The following is a 19,982-nucleotide window of genomic DNA, read 5'->3' as shown; positions in this document are numbered from 1 at the left end:
ATACTATACAAAGCGGCCCCCACTAATATTGAATCCATTTTAGTGAATTAAATCCATTTTCAGTGTTTTCCCATTCATTCAAAGCCACATTCAAAAGCATTTTGACAAGTTGCAGTCATTCCTGTTTTTCTCTGAGTTTGCTGGGGGAAATTGGGAGTTATACTGTGTTGAATTCTGTATTCCTGAAACTTGTATTCTCTCCTTCCATCTCTTGATATTACATATTGGGGGGATTGAGTAGTGTGCAGGGGGAAAGAGTAATCACATTGCATTTTGATTGAACCCACACAAAGTATTATTCTATGCTGCATTATTTTTCCTATCATTATTCCGTGTGATTAAAGAGTTGTTGTGACATCATCCCATTGGTGATCCTTATATAAATATTAAATTGTGTGATATATATATATATATATATAAAAACTTATAGACAAATAATGAAGGATTCCAGCTGTGCATCACATGCTAGGCATTGACTTGGGTGGAGTGCCAGGTTGAAATTACTTACAATCCGATCTAGGGTGTTCCCTATGGATAATTTACTTCCAAGTTTCTCTGCCAGATCCCTAGAAAGTCGAATGGCCATCAGGAACCAGGCACTTCCGGCCTGCACCCATCAACACTACAGGTTTCCCAATCAGTCGTTTACACTATGAACCACACACCCTTTTATTCTTATAGAGCCAAGAGGTGCCAATAGTGGCAGACGGGTGATATAAAAAACAACTTCTATTACATCTGGAGTGAAAACATCACTGAATTCCAATGGCTTCCTGGAGATATTGTGGGACAACACTAACAGGTAAGCCTGCTAAAGGATCATTGAAAGACTGGCTGCATCACCACAGTTCAAGGTGTCTCTCCCCTGCATCCCCCTGCCTGTGTCGGTCTGTGTCGGCGTGTGTGTCATTTGCTTTTTATGTCCAGTTACTGCCTCACTTTATAAATGACCTGGACAAGCCTCTGTCCAATTACTGCTGTCTGTGTGAAGGTACTGCTCCTACTGTCCTGCAAAGCACAGCTTTCATCATTAACCTAAACCTTAGAGAAAGCCAAGGTTTTCCCCAGGCAAGGCTTAACATATGGGGCAAGCAGACCAGAAGAGGTTAACCTGCGTTCCTTGTGCCTTTCTCCACAATCTACCTAGAATGAATTCAAAATCTTGATCTAGCCTTTCTCCACGAGTGCATTGCGAGCTGAAATAGATACCCATATACTTTACAAAAGTGTGTGTTGTAATTCTCCATCATGACCCCATTTCATTATACCTTACTCCAAATGCCTTGTGTATACCAGTCAATTGTAAAACATGCTTCATCTTCCACACATCTTACACTTTGGGCTTTAATTACTTTATATCTGTCTTTCTGACAACATTAACATTAATTAAAGTCTCCTTACTCAATAGTTTTAACCAATGTTCTGCTAATAAAACTGCTCCCCCTCCTCCCACATTTTCACTGTTCATAACATGCTCAAATTCACATGAAGGCCAAAAGCATAAGTTATGTTCAATGGCAAAAGAAATGTCACATTCAAACACCACTTTAATCTATCTACATTGGTAGATCAGGTGCATGCAATAATGAAATGTCAACAAAGTGTCATACCTTTGAAGTGGCTTGCTTCAGTTTTGCTTGTTCTACGAGTAATTTGTAGGAAGATCCTTTGTTGCTCTGTATTTTTTCTTTCTCTATCTGTTCCACCAATGCCTTCTGCTTTGCCTTTAGCAAGTTAAGTTGCTAAAATAAATGTTAATGTATTAAATTTAAAAATTGACTTGTCGCTCTTGTCAGTGTTTATCAAGGAATACACAACTTTTACTTCATAATGATTCATCTTTAGCCTGAGCTCATTTACCCAGCCATGTGCTATTAATGAGCTCCATTGCAAATGTTAGTTCTCATCTCAAATCTCTTCTTTGGCTAGAGCAGTGGCTTGGTCTGTGTACACAATTGCAAGAGTGGAGGGATTGGCGATGAAGTGGGAAGCAGCAGTTAGGAGCTCTGATGCCTCCAAACATCTTGATTGTATTCCAGAACAGTGGGCATACAGAATAGTGGGTGAAAAAAAAAAATATATATATATACACACAAATTCAAAAGATTGCACACCACTGCTTTGGCAAATCTGACATTAGACCCAGAAGCACAATCCACACTGTAATCTTTGACCGGTATGTAGACAGAACAAGGTTAGGGGTGGAATGCCATCAATGTGTTACTTGTTCTAATAAGAGGAATCAGTTTGCACCCCAGACTAACTAGTAGACTTTCACCTAAACTGTTAACTTAGAATCTGTATACTTTATTTTCAGCACATTATTTTCATTATATATTTTTAACTGTTTAATTACAAGAAAAATACTTCACTTTGGTATCATTTTTTCTAAACTGACATGATCTTCCTATAATTCATCATATGTTAAATCACTTGGGGCATAGCCTGGGCCGAGAAATATTTGAATCACCACCAGGGAGCTTAGGTGCAACACTGGCTCTGTCATAGTGTCAAGGGTACTACGGCAGCCAGATGTGCAAACAATGTGGCAATAACTATACCACACATTTGAGGAAAGAAAAGACCAAAAATTGATCATCTCTAATAGCATGTCCTACCCTGGCAGACTTAAATGTATCAGTAAGTAAGTTAATAGAATTATAAACTGACTTCACATCTGCAATAGCCAATATAAAAATTCTTCCAGTGGCATTTCAATTAATCTGTCCAATGTGTCACTTGTATATTGGATAGGATTTCACACTAAAATAGAAAAAAAGAAAGTAATCCACCAAATTAAGACAGTTGTATTTTGAGGGAGCCAATGGAAGTGACAAACTCGCCCTAGACTGAGATTTCTGGAAAACAGCTGGTAGCTCAATGAGAAAATTCACAGGAAACCTTTGATATGAATTTAGGTGAAAACATTGGGCGAGTTCTGAAAACTACCCTGTCCTTGTATATGGCTACAAATGGTTTGTCCACTCAAAGAGCCTGCAGCTCACTCAACCTTCGCATTAAAGCCATGGCAACAAGAAAAGCCACTTGTATGAAAGGTGTCTAAGCAAGGATTTAGACAACGGCTCGAATGTCGGTAGAACCCGCTATAGTAAGGCCATATTTAAATCCCAGCTGGATGCTAGATTAACTATTGGGTGGGTTTATAAGATTGAACCAATACATGACAGCAAAAACCACAAGAACATTTCACTACACAGGGGCTGCTAGACTCACTAAGTGTACTGAAATGGAGCAGAACACCAGGCTTGAGTCTAGATGGTAAAGAAAAGCACGTTTCCACCAGTAGCGTTACAGAAAATTAGGGGTCCACCCTGCAAGTCCTGCTGAGGACCTCTCCTCTCCCTCCTTGAAGAGGAGTATTCTGTGCCACAGACGTTCAGACTGGCTAGGGCCACCACTCATGCCTAATGATTATGACAGTAATGCTGCCTTAACTGGTGTGTTGCGACTGCACTTAGTGAAAGAAATAAGGTTTTCAATTCAATCTCAAATTGCACCCTACACAGAAGGTTGGTAGTGCTTGGCCCCTGGAACCCAATAGTGCTGCCATTGCGTGCAGCCAGTAACATTCCACATAGCAGTAGTAGAGGCAGTTTTTGATGCCAGGGACACTGGCATTGTAAACTGTTCAAGTTCAGTGGTGACAGGTGAATTTATTTACTGCTAGGGCAAAATTAGTGCAAGCATAACAAGAGAGCCCTACATAGTACAGGGAAAGGAGAATGTTTCTTACCAGCATTGGCATCTTTCATAGATTCACAGGATGTGAACATTTCCGGCCTCAGGCTGGGAATCCTCAGGTACCCTTTGGTTTCCCTTGCTGAAAGCAAGAAAAAAATCTCCATTTTGTAGGCTGTCACCTTTGTTATCAGTGGTTTTGGTCCCAACCAATAGTACCTCGAGCAGATAGACACTAGTCCTTCCTCCTGTTCCTCCCTTCAGATTCTGACCCTGATGATGAAAGCCCAGAGGGCAAGCACAGTTTGTCAGTCAGGGGTGGAAGGATTTTGCATGTGAATATACGAAAGATACCAATGCTGGAGTCAAGAGTTGCAGGTGAGAAACGTTCTTCTCCGGCATTGGATTATTCATAGATTCACATGCTGTGAATAGATTAAGTAGCAGTTCGAGGTACTTTGAGGTAAAAACCAGTACATTCTCAACCCCCAAACATAGGAGCATACCTTATTGGAATAGGAGTGCAGGACCCGTCTTCATGTCTGCAGCGTGCTGTCTCTCCAGATAGTAGTGCTTCAGAAAAGTATGCAACACTGATCAGGTAGACGCTTGGCAGATGTTAGCAATTGGGGCTACTACCAACCATGCCGCTGAGGTAACTGTAGCATGTGGAGGAGCATACAGAGGCTTCCAAGATCATTTATGTCAGAAGGCAATGCAAGAGGAAAACCATTGTGATGCCCGGCTTTGACAGTGCTTTGTCTTTTCTGGAAGGTCCGTACCCTAGGACGAGCTGGTTTGACCTGCGGAAGGCACAAGGCCTCTCAATGTAGTATTTCACGGCCCATTTGGCATACAGCAAATGTAGGGCTACCTTAGCTGGAGACGATGGTTTTTGGCAGAAACCTGGTAAGACAAATACTGCGTTTTTGTGAAAATCTGTGGGGACCTTGGGGATAAAGAGTGGGTTGGTAATCAAGAGCACTTCATCTCTTTAAAAACACAGGTATGGCTGGTTGATTGCGAGCGCATGGAGCTCGGATACTCTCCTGGCCAGTGTCCCAAAGTGACGCTGTGACCATCTGTTCAAAAGGCTTCTTCATGAGGCATGACAAAACACCACTCCAGCGAGGTTAGTCTGGCCGGGGGAAGGTCCGAAACAAGCCTATCATGAAATGTGTGACCACCCTATTGCCATAATGGGGGGTGCCCTTACTCCTGGTGCATCTCGATATGGCGGCCTAGTGTACCTGTATGGAGGCGTGGGCAAGGCCCTGTTTGGCCAAGGAGAGCAGATTATGGCAGTATCTCCTCCAGCGTAACCTGGAACAGGCTAAGGCTATCTTGGTTGATGTCCTGTTGACCACCTCACCATATACAAAACAGTTTTGCCTTCAGGCTATATGATTTGTGGGAGGAGCCCTGGCCGCTGACAAGATGTCTCTGAATTCTTGAGAGAATGTTAAGTTTCCGAACTCCAGAAAGTCAGGAGTCACACCGTTAGGCGGAGGGACTGCGGAGTGTGACGTAGTATCTTCCCCAGGTCCAGCGTGATGATGCTCGGGTCATTGCAGAACCCGATTGGTCTGTCCGTCGAGAGTTGGCCGAGGTCTGAGTACCAGGTCTGGCGCAGCGAGTTCGGGCAATGAGGCTTACTTTACACAGATGTTTCCTGATCATCTGTACCATTTTGTACGAGACTGGGAAGTGTGGAAAAGCGTACTATGAAGAATCTTAGGGATCCCTTGCTGAATCCCTGCCTAAAGCCTCCTCCCAGGTGAACAGGAAAAGGCAGACTTGTCCTGATCCCTACCATCGGGGTGGTGTACTGCTGGAGGATCACCTGGGAGGAGACAAGGCCCAGGGTGGTGAGGAGATCCTGTGGGATGAGACACAGTATTCATCGTTTGATAGGTAAAACCTCTCAAGATTGCCAAAACAGGTCATGTCTTATTGTCCTTATAATGTATCTGAACCACAGATAACATCGGACTCTGGGCTCAAATGCCATATAATCTTCTAACAAAGACCACTACAGGTATTTTGGTATGAAAATCCTCCTTAATCCCTAAAGCAGAATGCAAAGGAATCTAGAAATATTGCCTAATGTACATTGCCTTCCTCTAAAACAACCAATTCTAAAGATTCGTTCAATGCTACTAAGGGAAATAAATCCACGCTACTAAGGCAAATTAAAATCAAGTGGTTTAAAAGAGCTGATTTTGTTGTTCAAGACTACAGCTCTCATAATCCCACAGGTACCGGAACGAGGAAGATAACTGAAGAGTTATGCTGTAGCAGTAGTCAGTCAGGCAATTAGGCCTAACAGCTAAACCTGAAGGAACCTGGGAGGCATAAAAGCCCCCCTCAGGTGCAGGCAATTAGAAAGCGCTGGAACTGTGAATGTAGTGCGTGCAGTAGTAGCAGAGGCAGAACGAAGAAGGCACAGTGTTGGCAAACCAAGCAGATGTGGGAGAACCAGAGGGACGGCTAAACGTCAAAGGCAGCAGATTTCACCTGCTTGTTGTGAGAGGGTCCTGTTGCCCCAAATTTGAAGTGCAGAGGATGTGCAGAGGATGCACAGAGGAAGGCTGCCTTTCCCCATATGAGCCCAACTGCAGTGGCTGCCCTGCAAGAAGCGTGTCGGAGACCGAGGCAAGGAGCTGTTTTCAAGATGTGGGTCTCAGGAGCGAGAGGGGCTCCTTGCTAGAGTGGTCAGGCCAGAGAACTTCAGCAAGGAAGGGTGTGGGTCCCAAGTGAGCCAGAAGCAGTAGAAGTTGTGCAAAAAGTGGAAGAGGATCACAGAAGCTGGTGAGTCAAACCTGGCGTTCTGATTGCTTGCGCGAGTACTACTGGCAATAGTATCCAGCTTAATGTTCCCTCATGTAGAAGCAGAAGTGAGTTGAAGTTGTTTGTTGAGGTCCTAACAAGGGATAATGGAAAGAAGCACTTGCATGTGAACAGAAAAATCTTCAGCTCGCATGAAATCAAATGCTGGTAAAAGCCATTGTTAAACCGTTTAAAGTATGAAGAAGTGGTCTCTCATTAAGCAGAAAGAACGTTGCAAAGAGTCATGGCTGAACATTTAAACCATATAAAATTTGAGAAGAGACAGTTGTGTGTTCTTAATTTCGTTTTCCTAGTGAAGAGTGAACCATGCCTCTTTATTCACACGAACAATCATGGTTCATAAAAGAGGTTGAGTGTTTAAACATTGTATCTGCAGTTGGAGAGCACAAGCATTGCCCAAGCCAGGAGTATTCCCTTATTAAGATTCAAAGCAACCTTTCCCAAAGCCAAAAAACAGTCTTGACTATTACTGTGAGCCCAATGGAAGTTCAACCTTGCTTAAGTTAAAAGTGTGCAAGCATTAGCTGAAGCCAAAAATTGCACTAAGGCTTCTGGGTAATTATTTGGCTAACAGTTGACAAAGAGGTGAAGGCAAATTTGGGGAGGGGAAACATGTTGCTTTTTAAACATTGTTTGAAGTTGTTGTGGTTGCAGACAGACAAGAGATGTAAAGAGGCTGGCCATTTTGAAGAGAGATATTCAGAGGAAGAGTGTCTTGCCTATTTGAAGGTGTTGCAGAGCCTCAAAGTGAATCTTGTCAAAACCCGTCTTGAATCACAAAGTACTGAAGCTGTGGTGGTATATCTGGTTGGCTGTAGATGCAAGACTTCAGTGGTACAAGTGTAGTGGATTGCTATGGAGCAAAGGAGAATGTCCTTATGGTAAACTCTAGTAGAAATGAAGTTGAAGTAGAAGCAGCAGCACTGTGGAGTCATCCCGACAAATATACCCATTGTGAATCCTAATCTTGAAAAGAGAAAAACTGTTAACCAAGACTGGTGTTTTGCTAACATTTCTAAAAGTTATATTTCCATTGAACTTTACAATAACTGGTGGTGGTGGCAAAGCATTGTGGCATGGGAAAAATATTGATGCTATTCTGAGGAAGTGGAAAGTCTCCAAGAAGAAGAGCTTTGTTGTTGTTCGAACCTTGGTTAACAAAACTTGACATTCAACCTTCAGGAACTGAATTTAGACTTTGCTATCCATGTGGATTTCCATATTGCTTTTGATGAACTTTGAAGCTGAATACATCATGAATCCTGGGGAAGGGAATTCACTCAGGTTGCTAAAAGGTGATCAAGAAACTTAATATCATTGTTGATGAATTGCCATATGTTCTCTTTTGTATTTGATGTTTAGTGTGAGGGCCAGACATCTTGCGTTAGAGTGTTACATTTAGATTTGTTATGCAGGGAAATCCTCATTAGGACTAGTAAGGCATTTGGATATCATTTTAGCTTTAATAAAATGGCATGTTTGAACGATCATCAAAATGTCCGCCTTGCACTGCAGACCCGTCACGGTATGCAAACAGCCTGTTCCATGGGAGGACGAACGTGTCCCCCATTGAACCCTGCTGGAGTGTCCTTCAGGTGTATTGTGCATTTCTTGTTGTGCACTGTGGCGAATAGGTACACCGATGGGTGGTCCCACCGTAGGAAGAGCAATTGTACCATGGTGCGGTCAAGCTCCCATTCGTGGCTCTATGATATCCGCCTGCTGAGGCTGTCCGCTAATTGGTTTGGAATTCCTGGAAGGTGGCACGCCTGTATGGTGATGCTGTTCGGGATTGCCCAGAAGCAGATGCCTTGAGCTTCCCGAGACAGTCTTGGACCGCGTCCCTACCTGCTTCCGTATAATACATCATTGTTGTATTGTCTTTTAGGACACTGATCATTTGTCACCAGAGTACCAGGAGGAAGGACTTGAGTGTCCACCAGATAGCCCTGAGATCGAGCATGTTGATATCACGGGAGGTTTTGTTGGGGGGAGGAGGGGCATAGCGCCCTGACATGCAGCTGGTCCACATGTGCACCCCACTCGCATGCGTGACAAGTGTCTTGCTTGAAGCCGGCTCCTGGAATGGCTTCCCTTTGTTGATGTTGGCCCAGTTGGACCACCATTGGAACTGTTGTGAGCTTGAGATCTGTACTTTGTTCCCTTCTCCCCCATGACCCAGAGGCCTGGGACCAGTTTGCTGCCATGAACTCCTGTATCAGTCTAATGCAGAGTCTGCAGTGTGGGATGAAGGGTATGCAGGATGCCATTGTTCTGAGGATCCGCATGCAGTGGCGCACAGTCAGCCACCTGCTTGGTGTGAACATTGCGAGCAGCGCCCCGAAGGTGTCCAACCTTTCCGGAGATGGGCGCACTTTGGATTCCTGCGTTGAGAAATCCACTGTAAGAAACACTAGCTTCTTTAACCGTTGCAGTGAAGATTTCCTGTAGTTGATGGCAAAGCCCAAGTTCTTGAGGAGACGCACCGATGCTGCCGTGGACAGACTTGCCGTTGTCATGGACGGTGCTTGCACCAATCGTCTAGATAGGGGTAGACGTCGGGGCCTTCCATGCAGAGACTGGCTGCTACCGGTGCAGGGCACTTCATGAATGTGCGAGGTGCTGACTAAGCCAAACAGAAGCACCCAGATTTGATAGTAGGATTTGTTGACCATGAACCATAGGTATTACCTGTGTGGATGGGGACAATGAAGTTTGCGTCCTGGAGGTCCAGGGACGCCAGGTAGTGGTCGTTGTGAACTGCTTCTTTCACTGCAAGGTGACCACAGCAAACTGAAGTGTTATGAACCTGTTTAATTTTTTAAGTCCAGGAGGGGCCTCCATTTTCCGTCCAGTTTGCAGGCGACAAAGTACCAGGAGTACACTCCCTTGAGGAGCATGCTTCTGGGCATCCGGGGCTGGTGGTCAAGTTTTTGTATTTAATTGTTTATATAGCACTTTACACCAAAGCGCTGCACAATTGAACAACTTAATACATGAAACGTAACAATATAACGATAGAAGCAAATTACAATATGAATAAGTCAACAAAACAGTAAGAAGAGCGATTAACTGGATGGAATAGGGAGAGTAGTGGAGTAGGACTGTGTGGGAGGGAGAGGGGCAAGGAGGAGGAGGGGAGGGGAGGTTAGGAAGACATTCAAGGGGAAAGAAGGAGGAGGGGAAGCAGGGAGGGGAAAGGGTCTCAAGGGGGAGAATGGAGAAGGAGAGATTTAAGCGAGGTGCGGAATAAGGAAAAGGTAGGGGTAGAGCGGATTGCGAGAGGTAGAGAGTTCCAGTGCAGGGGAGCTAGGAGTTGGAAGGTGCGGAAACGGGAGGGGGCACAAGGGGACGGGGGTACAGTGAGAAGGAAATGGTCAGCTGAACGAAGGGAACAGGAAGGAGAGTAGAAAGAGAGGAGGGAGGAGAGATAAGGGGGAGCAAGACCAGGGAGAGATTTGAAGACAAGGCAGAGAAAGTGAAATTTAAGTTGGGAGTGAAATGGAAGTCAGCCAAGGGAAGTAGAGATGGAGTCACAGGGGTTAAGGAGACAGAGGGTACGGACAGCAGAATGGTAGCTAGATTTGAGGGGGGCGAAATGAGAAGTGGGTAGTCCAAAGAATAAGGAAGAGCAGTAGAAGAGGCAGGAGAAGATAAGGGAGGAGATTAAATGTTTGGTAGCACGGAAGGTGAGAGAGGGACAGACTTTCCAAATATAAAAGAGGTGGTAGCGACAGGCACGAGAAGTGAGAGATATGGTGGGAGAAGGAGAGAGGTGTCAAAGTGCATGCCTAAGTTACGAGCATGGAGAGAGATAGGGAAATTAATGGGAGTTAAGAGGATGAAAGGAGGAGAGGGAGGGGGAAGAGAGTTGGAGGGAAAGAAGAAGAACAAGTTACTCTCTTACCTGGTAACGTTCTTTCGATGGGATGGTCTGACGACGTATTCCATATCTATGACAGTAATCACCACAGCTGTGCTGCTTTGGAAAATCTTTTGACGTCTGCGTCCTGCGTCGATGACATTGATAGTCCGTCCTCGAGGACCTCCTCCAACGTCACCAGATGTTATAAGTAGGACGCACGACGCCCATAGCCTCAGTTGTAGTTTTTTCCCAGAACGTGTGGCACCAATCTTCTGCCAGTAGGACCACAGAAAGCCTTGCAGAAACGTAAGCTGCAATCGCATAAGAAATTCTGTAGCGTGGAAGGCAGAGTGGGAGCGATATGGAATACGTCATCGGACCATCTCATCGAAAGAACATTACCAGGTAAGAGTAACTTGTTAGAGGGGATTGGGTCCTCCGACGTAGTCCATATCTATGACAGACTCCCAAAGCAGTACCAACGTAAGGAGGCGGGAAAAGAATTTAGAATATACAAATTTAGAATGCCCAATCAAATTGCAGAGTAAAGGACCGCCTTGCCAAAGGCCAGATCCTGTCCACGGATAGAATCGAGGGAGTAGCGACGTACAAAAGTATGGACCGAAGCCCAGGTGGCGCATCACAGATGTTACGAATAGGAACACCCCTCTGCAGAGCAGTCGAGGCAGCCATACCCCTGGTAGAATGGGCCCGTAAGCCTACTGGAGGGTCCTTACCCACCAAGCGGTAACATTCAGAAATTGCCAAGATCATCCATTGAGACAAAGTCTGCTTAGTAATAGCGTGTCCCAAACGGCCTTCAAGCGTAACCAATAAATAGTTGATCGTCCACTCTGACCCGGGACATGCGTGAACTGTAGAAACTTAACGCTCTCCTAGGATCCAGTCTATGGAGCCTCTCCTCTTGCTTCCCAGGATGTGGAGGAGGATAAAATGCCGGAACAATAACCTTCTGGCTTAAATGAAATTCCGACACCACCTTCGGAAGAAAGGAAGGACAAACTAAGGACAACCCTGTCCTTATGAAACACAGTGAAGAGTGACTTAATTGAAAGTGCCTGAAACTCACTCTGCGAGCGGAAGTGACCGTGTTAGGCAGAAACCTGTGCAGTTCCCTCTGGGACCACTGCAAAAGATTTAAGTCTACAGGTGTTGGCAGTAAACCCACTTGGTAGCAGTCTGTACCACACAGATTCACTGTGGTAGCTGTAGCTGAGCAGTCAGACTTCCCTCAAGAAGAGTTAGGCAGTATACAGAGGATACACAATAGGTACAGAGGTACACTAGCACAAGCAAACACTGACCAGAGCTAGGTGTAAAAGTATAAACGTATTTATTAAAGGTACACTCATAAATTACACTAGCACATTAGAAAAGATAAGAAAGTCAAACACAGTTACTATTACTCATATGTACATCCCTACTCGTTTGTTGGACAATTCTAAGTTAACACCACTTATTTCCAACCAGAGGTGAGCGCTTAACGTTAGATGGTACTCCAACAAGTATTACCAAAAGGGAGGGAAAAAGGCAAAAATAAAGAGAGCAGTAAGGTAAAACACTTTTCACATAAGGTTAGCAAAGACAGTCAATAGTGGAACAAGGAGAATTAGTTCGGGGCCCGCATTAGAGGGAGCCAGGCGAAAATGTGCCCAAGATCACACAACGTCACAAGTCTTTGCAGGTGAGTAGAAAACGGTTTTACTATGGTTCTGAAAAGTTTAGTTAGGGTGTCCCAGACCTACCCAGGTTCGAGAGCCGAGGGCTAAATCTACCCCGTACAATCGGTGGCAAGGGAGGCCGGGCGGAACACAGTACCTTTAAAAGTGGAAAGATTCCTCCAGAAGTGGTAGTCGTTCCTGGTAGTGGGTGCAAGTCGCGGCGTCGTGCCGAGGAAGAGGTGATCTCGACGGGGAGGAAGGCTGCAGGTCGTTGCACTACCAGGGATGAGGCCAGCCGTGGAGTTCTCCCGTCACAAAGGATTTTTACCCCTCTTTCGCGGTTGAGGTAAAAAGTGGTAGCCCGCTGGCCGGGGTGCTTGGCACAGGCAAGGCGGCCACGAGATGCTTCGGGACGGCGAAAAGAAGGCAGCAACTGGTTGTCCCCACCAGTTAAGGGAAGAAGACTCTCCGGCGGGATATCTCCTCTGTCGTCGGGAAAAGTGGTGAGACGATTCTGCAGGGCTTCACCGGTGGTGTCGTCTTGGCAGGTCGGCTCGGCTTCTCCCTCTTCGGCTTCTTAGGTCCTGTGGCGACTTCTGAAGAACCAGTCCCAAAAACCCTGCTTTTATGCAGCAAACCCCCATTCATACAGCCTAGCTGTCACTCAAACATGCTAAGTGGTGAGCGGGGTGGCTCACCACTTGGGCCAATCACACTAGAGTGCGACCTGAGTTGGCAAGGCAACTCGGTCCGGGGTGCCTAAACCCACTCCCACTCCCCCTGTGGTACCCAGACAGAATGGCACCACTTTGGAGGGCTTCTGTGTAGAAGCCCGCCAAAAGTGGAACAAAGGCTCGACTCGGGTTCAGGGTTACTGAAGTGAACCTAGACGCCATTTTGGCGGCGAGTTCCGGCAAAAAATCCCAACCGGTGAATTTATATTAATTAAATAAACCGGCGGTATCTATAACATTGCACCAAAAAGTGGTGCATCAAAAACCAATGGGAAATCCCATTGGGAAATATTCCGGTGGAATATTTCCGTGGTATCCACTGCCACCAGCCAGAACTCGGCGAGGGGGGGACGGGATAGTACCCCCTCGACAACAGATCCAGGGGCAATCTAATTGCCCCTACCATTACTTCCACCGTAGGATGGTTTGTACTGGTTAAGTTCCTAAGTTAAGACTAGTAAAGTCAATGGTAACTTTACTGACCCAGGGAGACAGTAGTCAGTCCCAGGGTGTGGAGTCTATGTTTGGGGGTCTCTAAGACACCCCTGTGCTACTGCACTGAGGGTGCTGTGTAACACACATTCAAAAACCAATGATGGCCTATGGGGAAAATTACCCCCTAGCCCATAAGCACATAGCAAGTCACAGAGAACACTCTTAAGTCATGTCCAAGAGTGAGGGTAAAAGAGTCTCACTCTTGGCAGGAGAAAAAAATAAACCCCAAAAATCCAGCAAAGCTGCTGGGGGACTCACTAGGTTAGGAAATTCAGCCTAAACAGAGAATTCTTCGTAACAGACCGCAACTAAAAATACAGTTTTAAGGGTTAACAGTTTCAAAGGACAAGAATGCAAAGGCTCAAAGGGAGCACCCATTAGAAACTTCAGAACAAAGTTCAGATCCCAACCGGACACCTGGAAAGGTGACGGAGGGAACACATTAGTGAGCCCTCTCAGAAACTCAGAAATTAAAAGGGATTTTAAAATAAGAACACTCAGACGAGCGCTTAAATATAGACAGCGCCACCAGGTAACCTTTAATGGTACCCACTTGCAGGCCCTTGTGGGCCAAAGAAAGCAAAAAAGACAGAACGACAGGAATGTCACATGAAAAAGGATCCACATTCTGAACCCTGCACCAGTCGCAGAACTTTCTCCAACGGCAACCGTACAGGGACTTTGTTGCCGGCCGTCTGGCTGAAAGCAACTCCTCCATCACATCTTCAGGGAGGTCCCAATCCTTATACCTCAACCTTTCAGAAGCCAAGCGTGAAGGTTGAGGGATCTGACCTCTGGATGGAGAACCTGACCCCCCTCCCGTGAGAGCAGATTGTCTCGGTAGGGAAGACGACGTGGAGGACAGATGGACAAGTCTAGAAGGTCCGGGTACCACGTCCTCCGGGCCCATGCCAGAGCAATGACGATCATCCGGGAACCGAACCCCAGCACTTGCGGAATGACTGGGACTGGAGGAAACGCGTACAGCAGTGGGAAGTACCACTCCACCACAAACGCGTCCCCTAAGGCTCCTCTTGGAGGAAATTCCCGCGAGCATAACCTTTCGCACTTCCGGTTGGCACTGGAGGCAAAGGGATCCACTTGAGGGGTCCCCCAAAGGGCGAAGATCTCCAGGAGAATCTCCTGAGCCAGCTCCCACTCGTGAGAGATCGTGCTCTGCATGCTCAGAGCGTCCGCCGTCTCGTTTTCGTCTCTGGCCAGATGAACTGCCGAGATCGAAATTTCCTGCTGGATGGCCCAAAACCAGAGCTGCATCACCTCCCTGCACAGAGGAAGTGACCCTGCCCCCCCTTTTTGTTGAGGTAGTGCATGGCCAAAATGTTGTTCGTCAGGATCAGGACATTCCGCCCTCGCACAGTAGGCAGAAAAGCCTTCAGGGCAAGCCTGACGGCCCTCAGCTCCAACAGATTGATATGGAGTCTGGACTCCGACGGAGACCAACGACCGATGATTGTCAGCTCGTTGGCATGAGCTCCCCATCCCGTGAGGGATGCGTCCGTCACGATCGTCACCTCCAGCCAGGGTAGCCAAAATGGAGCCCCCCTCATCAGATTGCCTTCGTCGGCCCACCACAGAAGGTCCCGGGCGACCGAGGGCGGCACCTGAACGGGCTCCAACATCCTGCCGGAGAAGTGAGACCACTAGAGCTTGAGAGTCCATTGCAGAGATATCATCCACAACCTGGCCTCTGGCACCAGAAGAAGGCAGGATGCCATGAGGCCGAGCAACCTCAAGAACTCGAACGCTGGGCGAATCTGGGCAGGTTGAAACTTGTGCACCATCTGCTGAATGCGGTGAGCCCTCACCTGGGGAGGCAAACACTGCCCCAGGGACGTGTCGAGCACTGCTCCGATGTACTGGAGCTGCTGAGTTGGCGTCAAGTGGGACTTTAAGTTGAGGGAGAAGCCCAGCCTGTGAAGGGAGTGGCAGGTGACGGACAGATGATCCAGGACTTGTTCGGGAGAGCGCGCGCCGATCTACCAATCGTCCAGGTAGGGGTAGACGTGAATCCCCCCCTTTCCTGAGATATGCTGCCACCATGAGCTTGGTGAAAACCCTCAGGGCGGAGGTCAATCCAAACGGCAGGACCCGAAACTGAACGTGCGAGTCGCCAACCGCGAACCTAAGGAACTTCTTGTGCTTGGGATGGATCGGCACATGAAAATAAGCGTCCTTGAGGTCGAGAGACACCAACCAGTCCTGAAGTTGAAGGGCCTGGAGGACTTGAGAGTAACCATCTTGAACTTGTCCTTCCTGAGGAGTTTGTTCAAACTGTGAAAGTCCATGATGGATCTCAACCCCGTCTTTCTTCGAAATCAAAAAATAAGGGAATACCATCCCTTGTTCCTCTCCACTACAGGCACCAGTTGCATGGCACCTTTCTCCGGCAGGGATTGAAATTCCTGCGCAAGGAGGGGATCCAGACTCTTCAAAGAGAGATTCCCTGGTGGATTGTGTGAGGCCTCTGCCGGAAAGGAAGACAGTAGCCGTGGGCTATGATCTCCAGAACCCACACATCTGAAGTAATGGCACGCCATTCTCCAAGATGCTGCGCCAGCCTTCCCCCCAACCGGTGAAGCATGGCCTCATGACTGAGCAGAAGCGGCTGCGGCGTTGCCTGAGGGCAAAGAGGCAACTGCTTGCGTGGCCTTGGCGCCTCGAGTACCTTGTTTTCCACCTCTGGCACTCCTACGGTTGCCCCTTTCACTTGCAGCTCCTCTCGCTTTACTAAAGGATGAGTAATAACGAAAGGAACCTCCCCTCCATTGCTGTTCCCTAAGACGAAAAGGCGGAGGTTGGCGGACTGCAGCGCCCAACGACTTTGCTGCAGCTTTGGAGGTCTGCAACCTCTCAAGGCTCTTGTCAGCCTTGCTGCCAAAAAGATGTTCACCATCAAAGGTTATTTTGAGGAGCCTGGCTTGCACATCAGGAGCAAATCCAGACTTCCTCAACCATGCAAACCTGCGCATTACGGTGCTCACTGCCATGGACCGGCTGACACAGTCTGCCATGTCCAAACCCGACTGAACGGACTCACACATGGCATCCTTGCCATCCCGAATAGCAGCAAGAAAACCATCCTGTTTGACCCCTTCGGGAATATGTTCAGCCGCTAAGGAAATACAGTTGCAGAGTGTGCCTGAAACGTGACAAGGCACATACGGAGTTGGCCGCCTGAAGAGCCATACCCCTTGAAGAAAACACTTTCTTCGCCCAGCCATCCAAACGCTTGTCTCTATCAGGAGGGATGGTAGGATACAACGCCTGCTTAGCTGGGGCCGTAGCCGCCTAGACCACCAAACTCTCCGGAGTGGGGTGCATGGTCAAGTAACAGGGGTCACTACTGGCTGGGTGGTATTTTCGCAGCAAAGACTTGCCCACTGCCGGGAGACTCTCCGGAGCAGTCCTAGCCGCTGCCACCCTTCTTTGCAGAGCCATATGGAATGGCAGTACCGGGTCAGTGGGTGGAACTTGGTCGAGGATATCCGTCAGGTCATCTGCACAAAATCAACCGGGGGCGCCGGCCACCCCAAGTAGTCCGTGACCCTCGACATAAGGCGTCGGTACGATGATTCGGCATGGGTGCCAGGCTCAGGCCTACAGAACTCCACCTCCAGAGGTGTGTCCAGACCACTGGCGTCATGCAGTGACTGATGTAGGTCCTCAATCTGGCTATGACCAGAAAGAATCTCATCTGCCACCCTGTCTGGAACCAACCCATCTTCAGAACCCTCTTCCACCTCGGAAATATAATCCATAGGATGGAAAGTGGGCATTGAATAAGGGAGAAAGACATGTTTTGCCTTGGCCAGAGCCTTTCTAGGGGGTTCCCCCGTGCTACGGGGTACCTCCAACACCACAGCCTCGAAAGAAGTCGACGGAATCGGCGTCAACGTCGAGCGTGGCGCCGACAGCATCGACGGCTTCGACAGGCCTCGAGGCCGGAGCCCCGAGCGTGTCTCGAGACGGGGCCACGAGAGAGTCCGTCGACGACTTTGGTGCCACAGGCATCGATGTCTTCTTCGAAGACTGCACAGGTTCACGCGGTCTCGAGGGCGTCGAGGACCGGGACCTAGAACGGGCATGACTAGAACGATTCCCCTTGTCCGAGCGGGACCTCTCCCATAAATCGTGCCTACCACCCGAGCCCGAAGGCGTACGAGTGGTGTCTCTAGTACGGGCACGGCCGACCACTCAGAGGCGCGGACGGACCGGAGCCCTGCGATTCAAGAATCGCCAACATTTTCTTCCCGAAGTAAGCCCATTCCTCCAAAGAGGAACGCTTGGTGGGATAAGTAAGCCGCCGAAGGGCGGAGTCCTCAGATGAGGACGGGGAAGGCGCCCGATGACGGCGCTTCTGGGAGTGCCTCGGAGAGGCAAATGAGTGGCGGGACCCACTCCAGGACCGAGACCCCCTAGACTTACGAATACAATGCAGAGAGTCACCCCTCGATTCGTCCGCCGAAAGCCCAGTGGACCTCACCTTCCGGGGCTTGGACACCTTACCGACCGACAGCTTCTTCTTACGTTCCCGCAAGGCCTTGGACGTAAGCGACTGGCCGTCGACACAATCATCCGTGTCGTGGGCCTCCCCGAGGCAACAGAGGCAGGCGTCGTGCGAATCCGTCACTGACATCTTGGACCCGCAGTCCCCACACTTCTTGAAGCCCGGATGCAGGGTGGAAGTAGAGGAAGACATCCCGATAATACTTCACAAAACTAACAGGTTCGAAGGACTGAAAGAACAGAACTCCAAAGAGTCGAGGAGCGCCGAGATCTCCGAAGTGATCACGTTCGCGGAAAAAACTGAACTGAGGCTACGGGCGTCGTGCGTCCTACTTATAACATCTGGTGACGTCAACCGTCGGAGGAGGTCCTCGAGGACGGCGTATCTATGTCAATGACGCAGAAAGATTTTCCGAAGCAGCACAGCTGTGGTGATTACTGTCATAGATATGGAATACGTCGGAGGACCCAATCCCCTCGAATAAGACTTCAGTCTTGTCAGTGTTAAGGGAGAGAAAGCGGGAAGGCATCCAGGTCTTTATGGCATTAAGTCAGGAAGAAAGTTTTAGGTGGAGGTCAGTTGAAAGGGAAGAGAAAGAGAGGAAGAGTTGAGTGTCGTCAGCATAGAAATGGTGGGAGATGCCAAACGAGACGATAACAGGGGCAAGGAGGGAGGTGTAAAGAGAGAAGAGGAACGGTCCAAGCACTGAACCTTGGGGAACGCCGTATTCTAGAGGTTGGGTTGGAGAGGACCAGCCGCCCCAGGAAACAGTAAACGAACACGGAAAGGTAAGAGGATAGCCAGTTAAGGACAGAGCCTTTGAACCCAAAGGAAGAAAGTGTGGAGAAGGGGAGGATTGACAGTGTCGAAGGCCGCAGAGAGGTCAAGGAGAATAAGAATGGAGGATTGCTTAGAGTGTCGAGCAGAGAGAAGGGAATTAAGGATGTAGGTGAGAGCAGTTTCAGGGGAGTGTTTAGGGCGGAAGCCAGATTGGGAAGGGGGGTAGGAGAGAGAGATTGTAGACAAAAGGATGAGAGCTGAGAGTAGGCGAGGCGCTCGAGAAGCTTAGAGAGGAATAAAAGAAGGGAGATAGGGCGGAAGTTAGAGGTGAGAATGGGATCAGCAGAAGGTTTCTTCAAAATGGGGATGATTGTGGCATGCTTAAAAGCAGAGGGAAAGGTGGCTGAGGAAAGACAGGAGGGTGGAGACTTCAGAGGGGGAGGTGAGAAGGAGGACATGCAGGACGAGGGGAGAGGGGAAATAAGAGAAGCAGTTTATTTTTTGCCGAAGGGTGAGGATCTTAGCGAAGTCAGAGGGAGAAAGTTTAGAAGAGGAGGAGGGATCAGGGGTAGGGGAGTAAGAAGTCGAGAGAGTTTGGAAGATACAGCGAGGGTGGAAGGCCTGGGAGTGGAGAAGGTTAGAGAAATAGGAGCGTTTAGCCGAGGCAGGACAAGAGTCAAAGAGAGCGTGGTAAGAGAAATATGAGATTTTGTTGGAAAGCCAAGGAGATTTGAGCCAGAGTTGCTCCATATGTCGGAGAAGGCGCCGCATAGAGAGGAGTTGAGTGAGCCAGGGTTGAGAGGGTTTCCGGGTTGGACGGAAGAAAGACAGGGGGTAGAGTTGATCAAGGGAAGAGGAAAGAGTGGATAGAGCATCGTTGGCTGACAATGAAGAAGTCTTGGAGAGAGGGGAGAGATGACGAGCAAGTGTCAATAAAGAGGGAAGGATCAAAGTTGCGAAAGTCACGCCGAGAGAAGATGGGAGGAGAGGGCTTAGTAGAAGAGGAATGTGGAGAAGGAGTAAGGGAGAACGAGAGTAAGGCATGATCTGAGAGCTAGACAGGAAGAGTAGAGACTGGAGAAGAGGGGTAGGAGTTGTTGAATATGAGGTCTAGAGTGGAGCCAGAGGAATGAGTGGGGGGAGAAGGAAGGGGGGAAAGGAGGTAGGAGTTAAGGATGGAGAAGAGGGGTGATGAATGAGGAGGAGAAGGGAGGTGAAGATTAAAGTCACCAAGAACTGTTAGAGGAGAGGGGGAGGGAGAGATAAGCGAGAGACGGTGATCGAGATCTTCATAGAAGGAAGAAAGAGAGCCAGGGGGACGATAGATTAGAAAGGAAATGGGGTGAGAG

The 19,982-nt window shown here is 48.2% G+C and overlaps 1 protein-coding gene across 5 annotated transcripts in view; it reads right to left on the bottom strand.

Moving 5' to 3' along the window:
* Positions 1–19,982, bottom strand: part of BIRC6 (baculoviral IAP repeat containing 6) — a 3,097,233-nt gene that overhangs the window by 1,525,107 nt on the left and 1,552,144 nt on the right. For all 5 annotated transcript variants that reach the window (XR_011268132.1, XM_069607902.1, XM_069607904.1 and 2 more), the window contains one exon: positions 1,611–1,742. Coding sequence is in view for 4 of the 5 variants with exons in the window: in XM_069607902.1 (XP_069464003.1) it covers positions 1,611–1,742 (132 nt within the window). In the remaining variant the exon portion in view is untranslated. The remainder of the gene's footprint in view (positions 1–1,610; positions 1,743–19,982) is intronic.

Source organism: Ambystoma mexicanum, chromosome 4q, assembly GCF_040938575.1.
Source record: "Ambystoma mexicanum isolate Mex_15411 chromosome 4q, UKY_AmexF1_1, whole genome shotgun sequence".
Classification (NCBI taxonomy): Eukaryota; Metazoa; Chordata; class Amphibia; order Caudata; family Ambystomatidae; genus Ambystoma; species Ambystoma mexicanum.
Note: the sequence above shows the minus strand (reverse complement) of the source record. Positions and strands in the feature narration are given on the sequence as shown.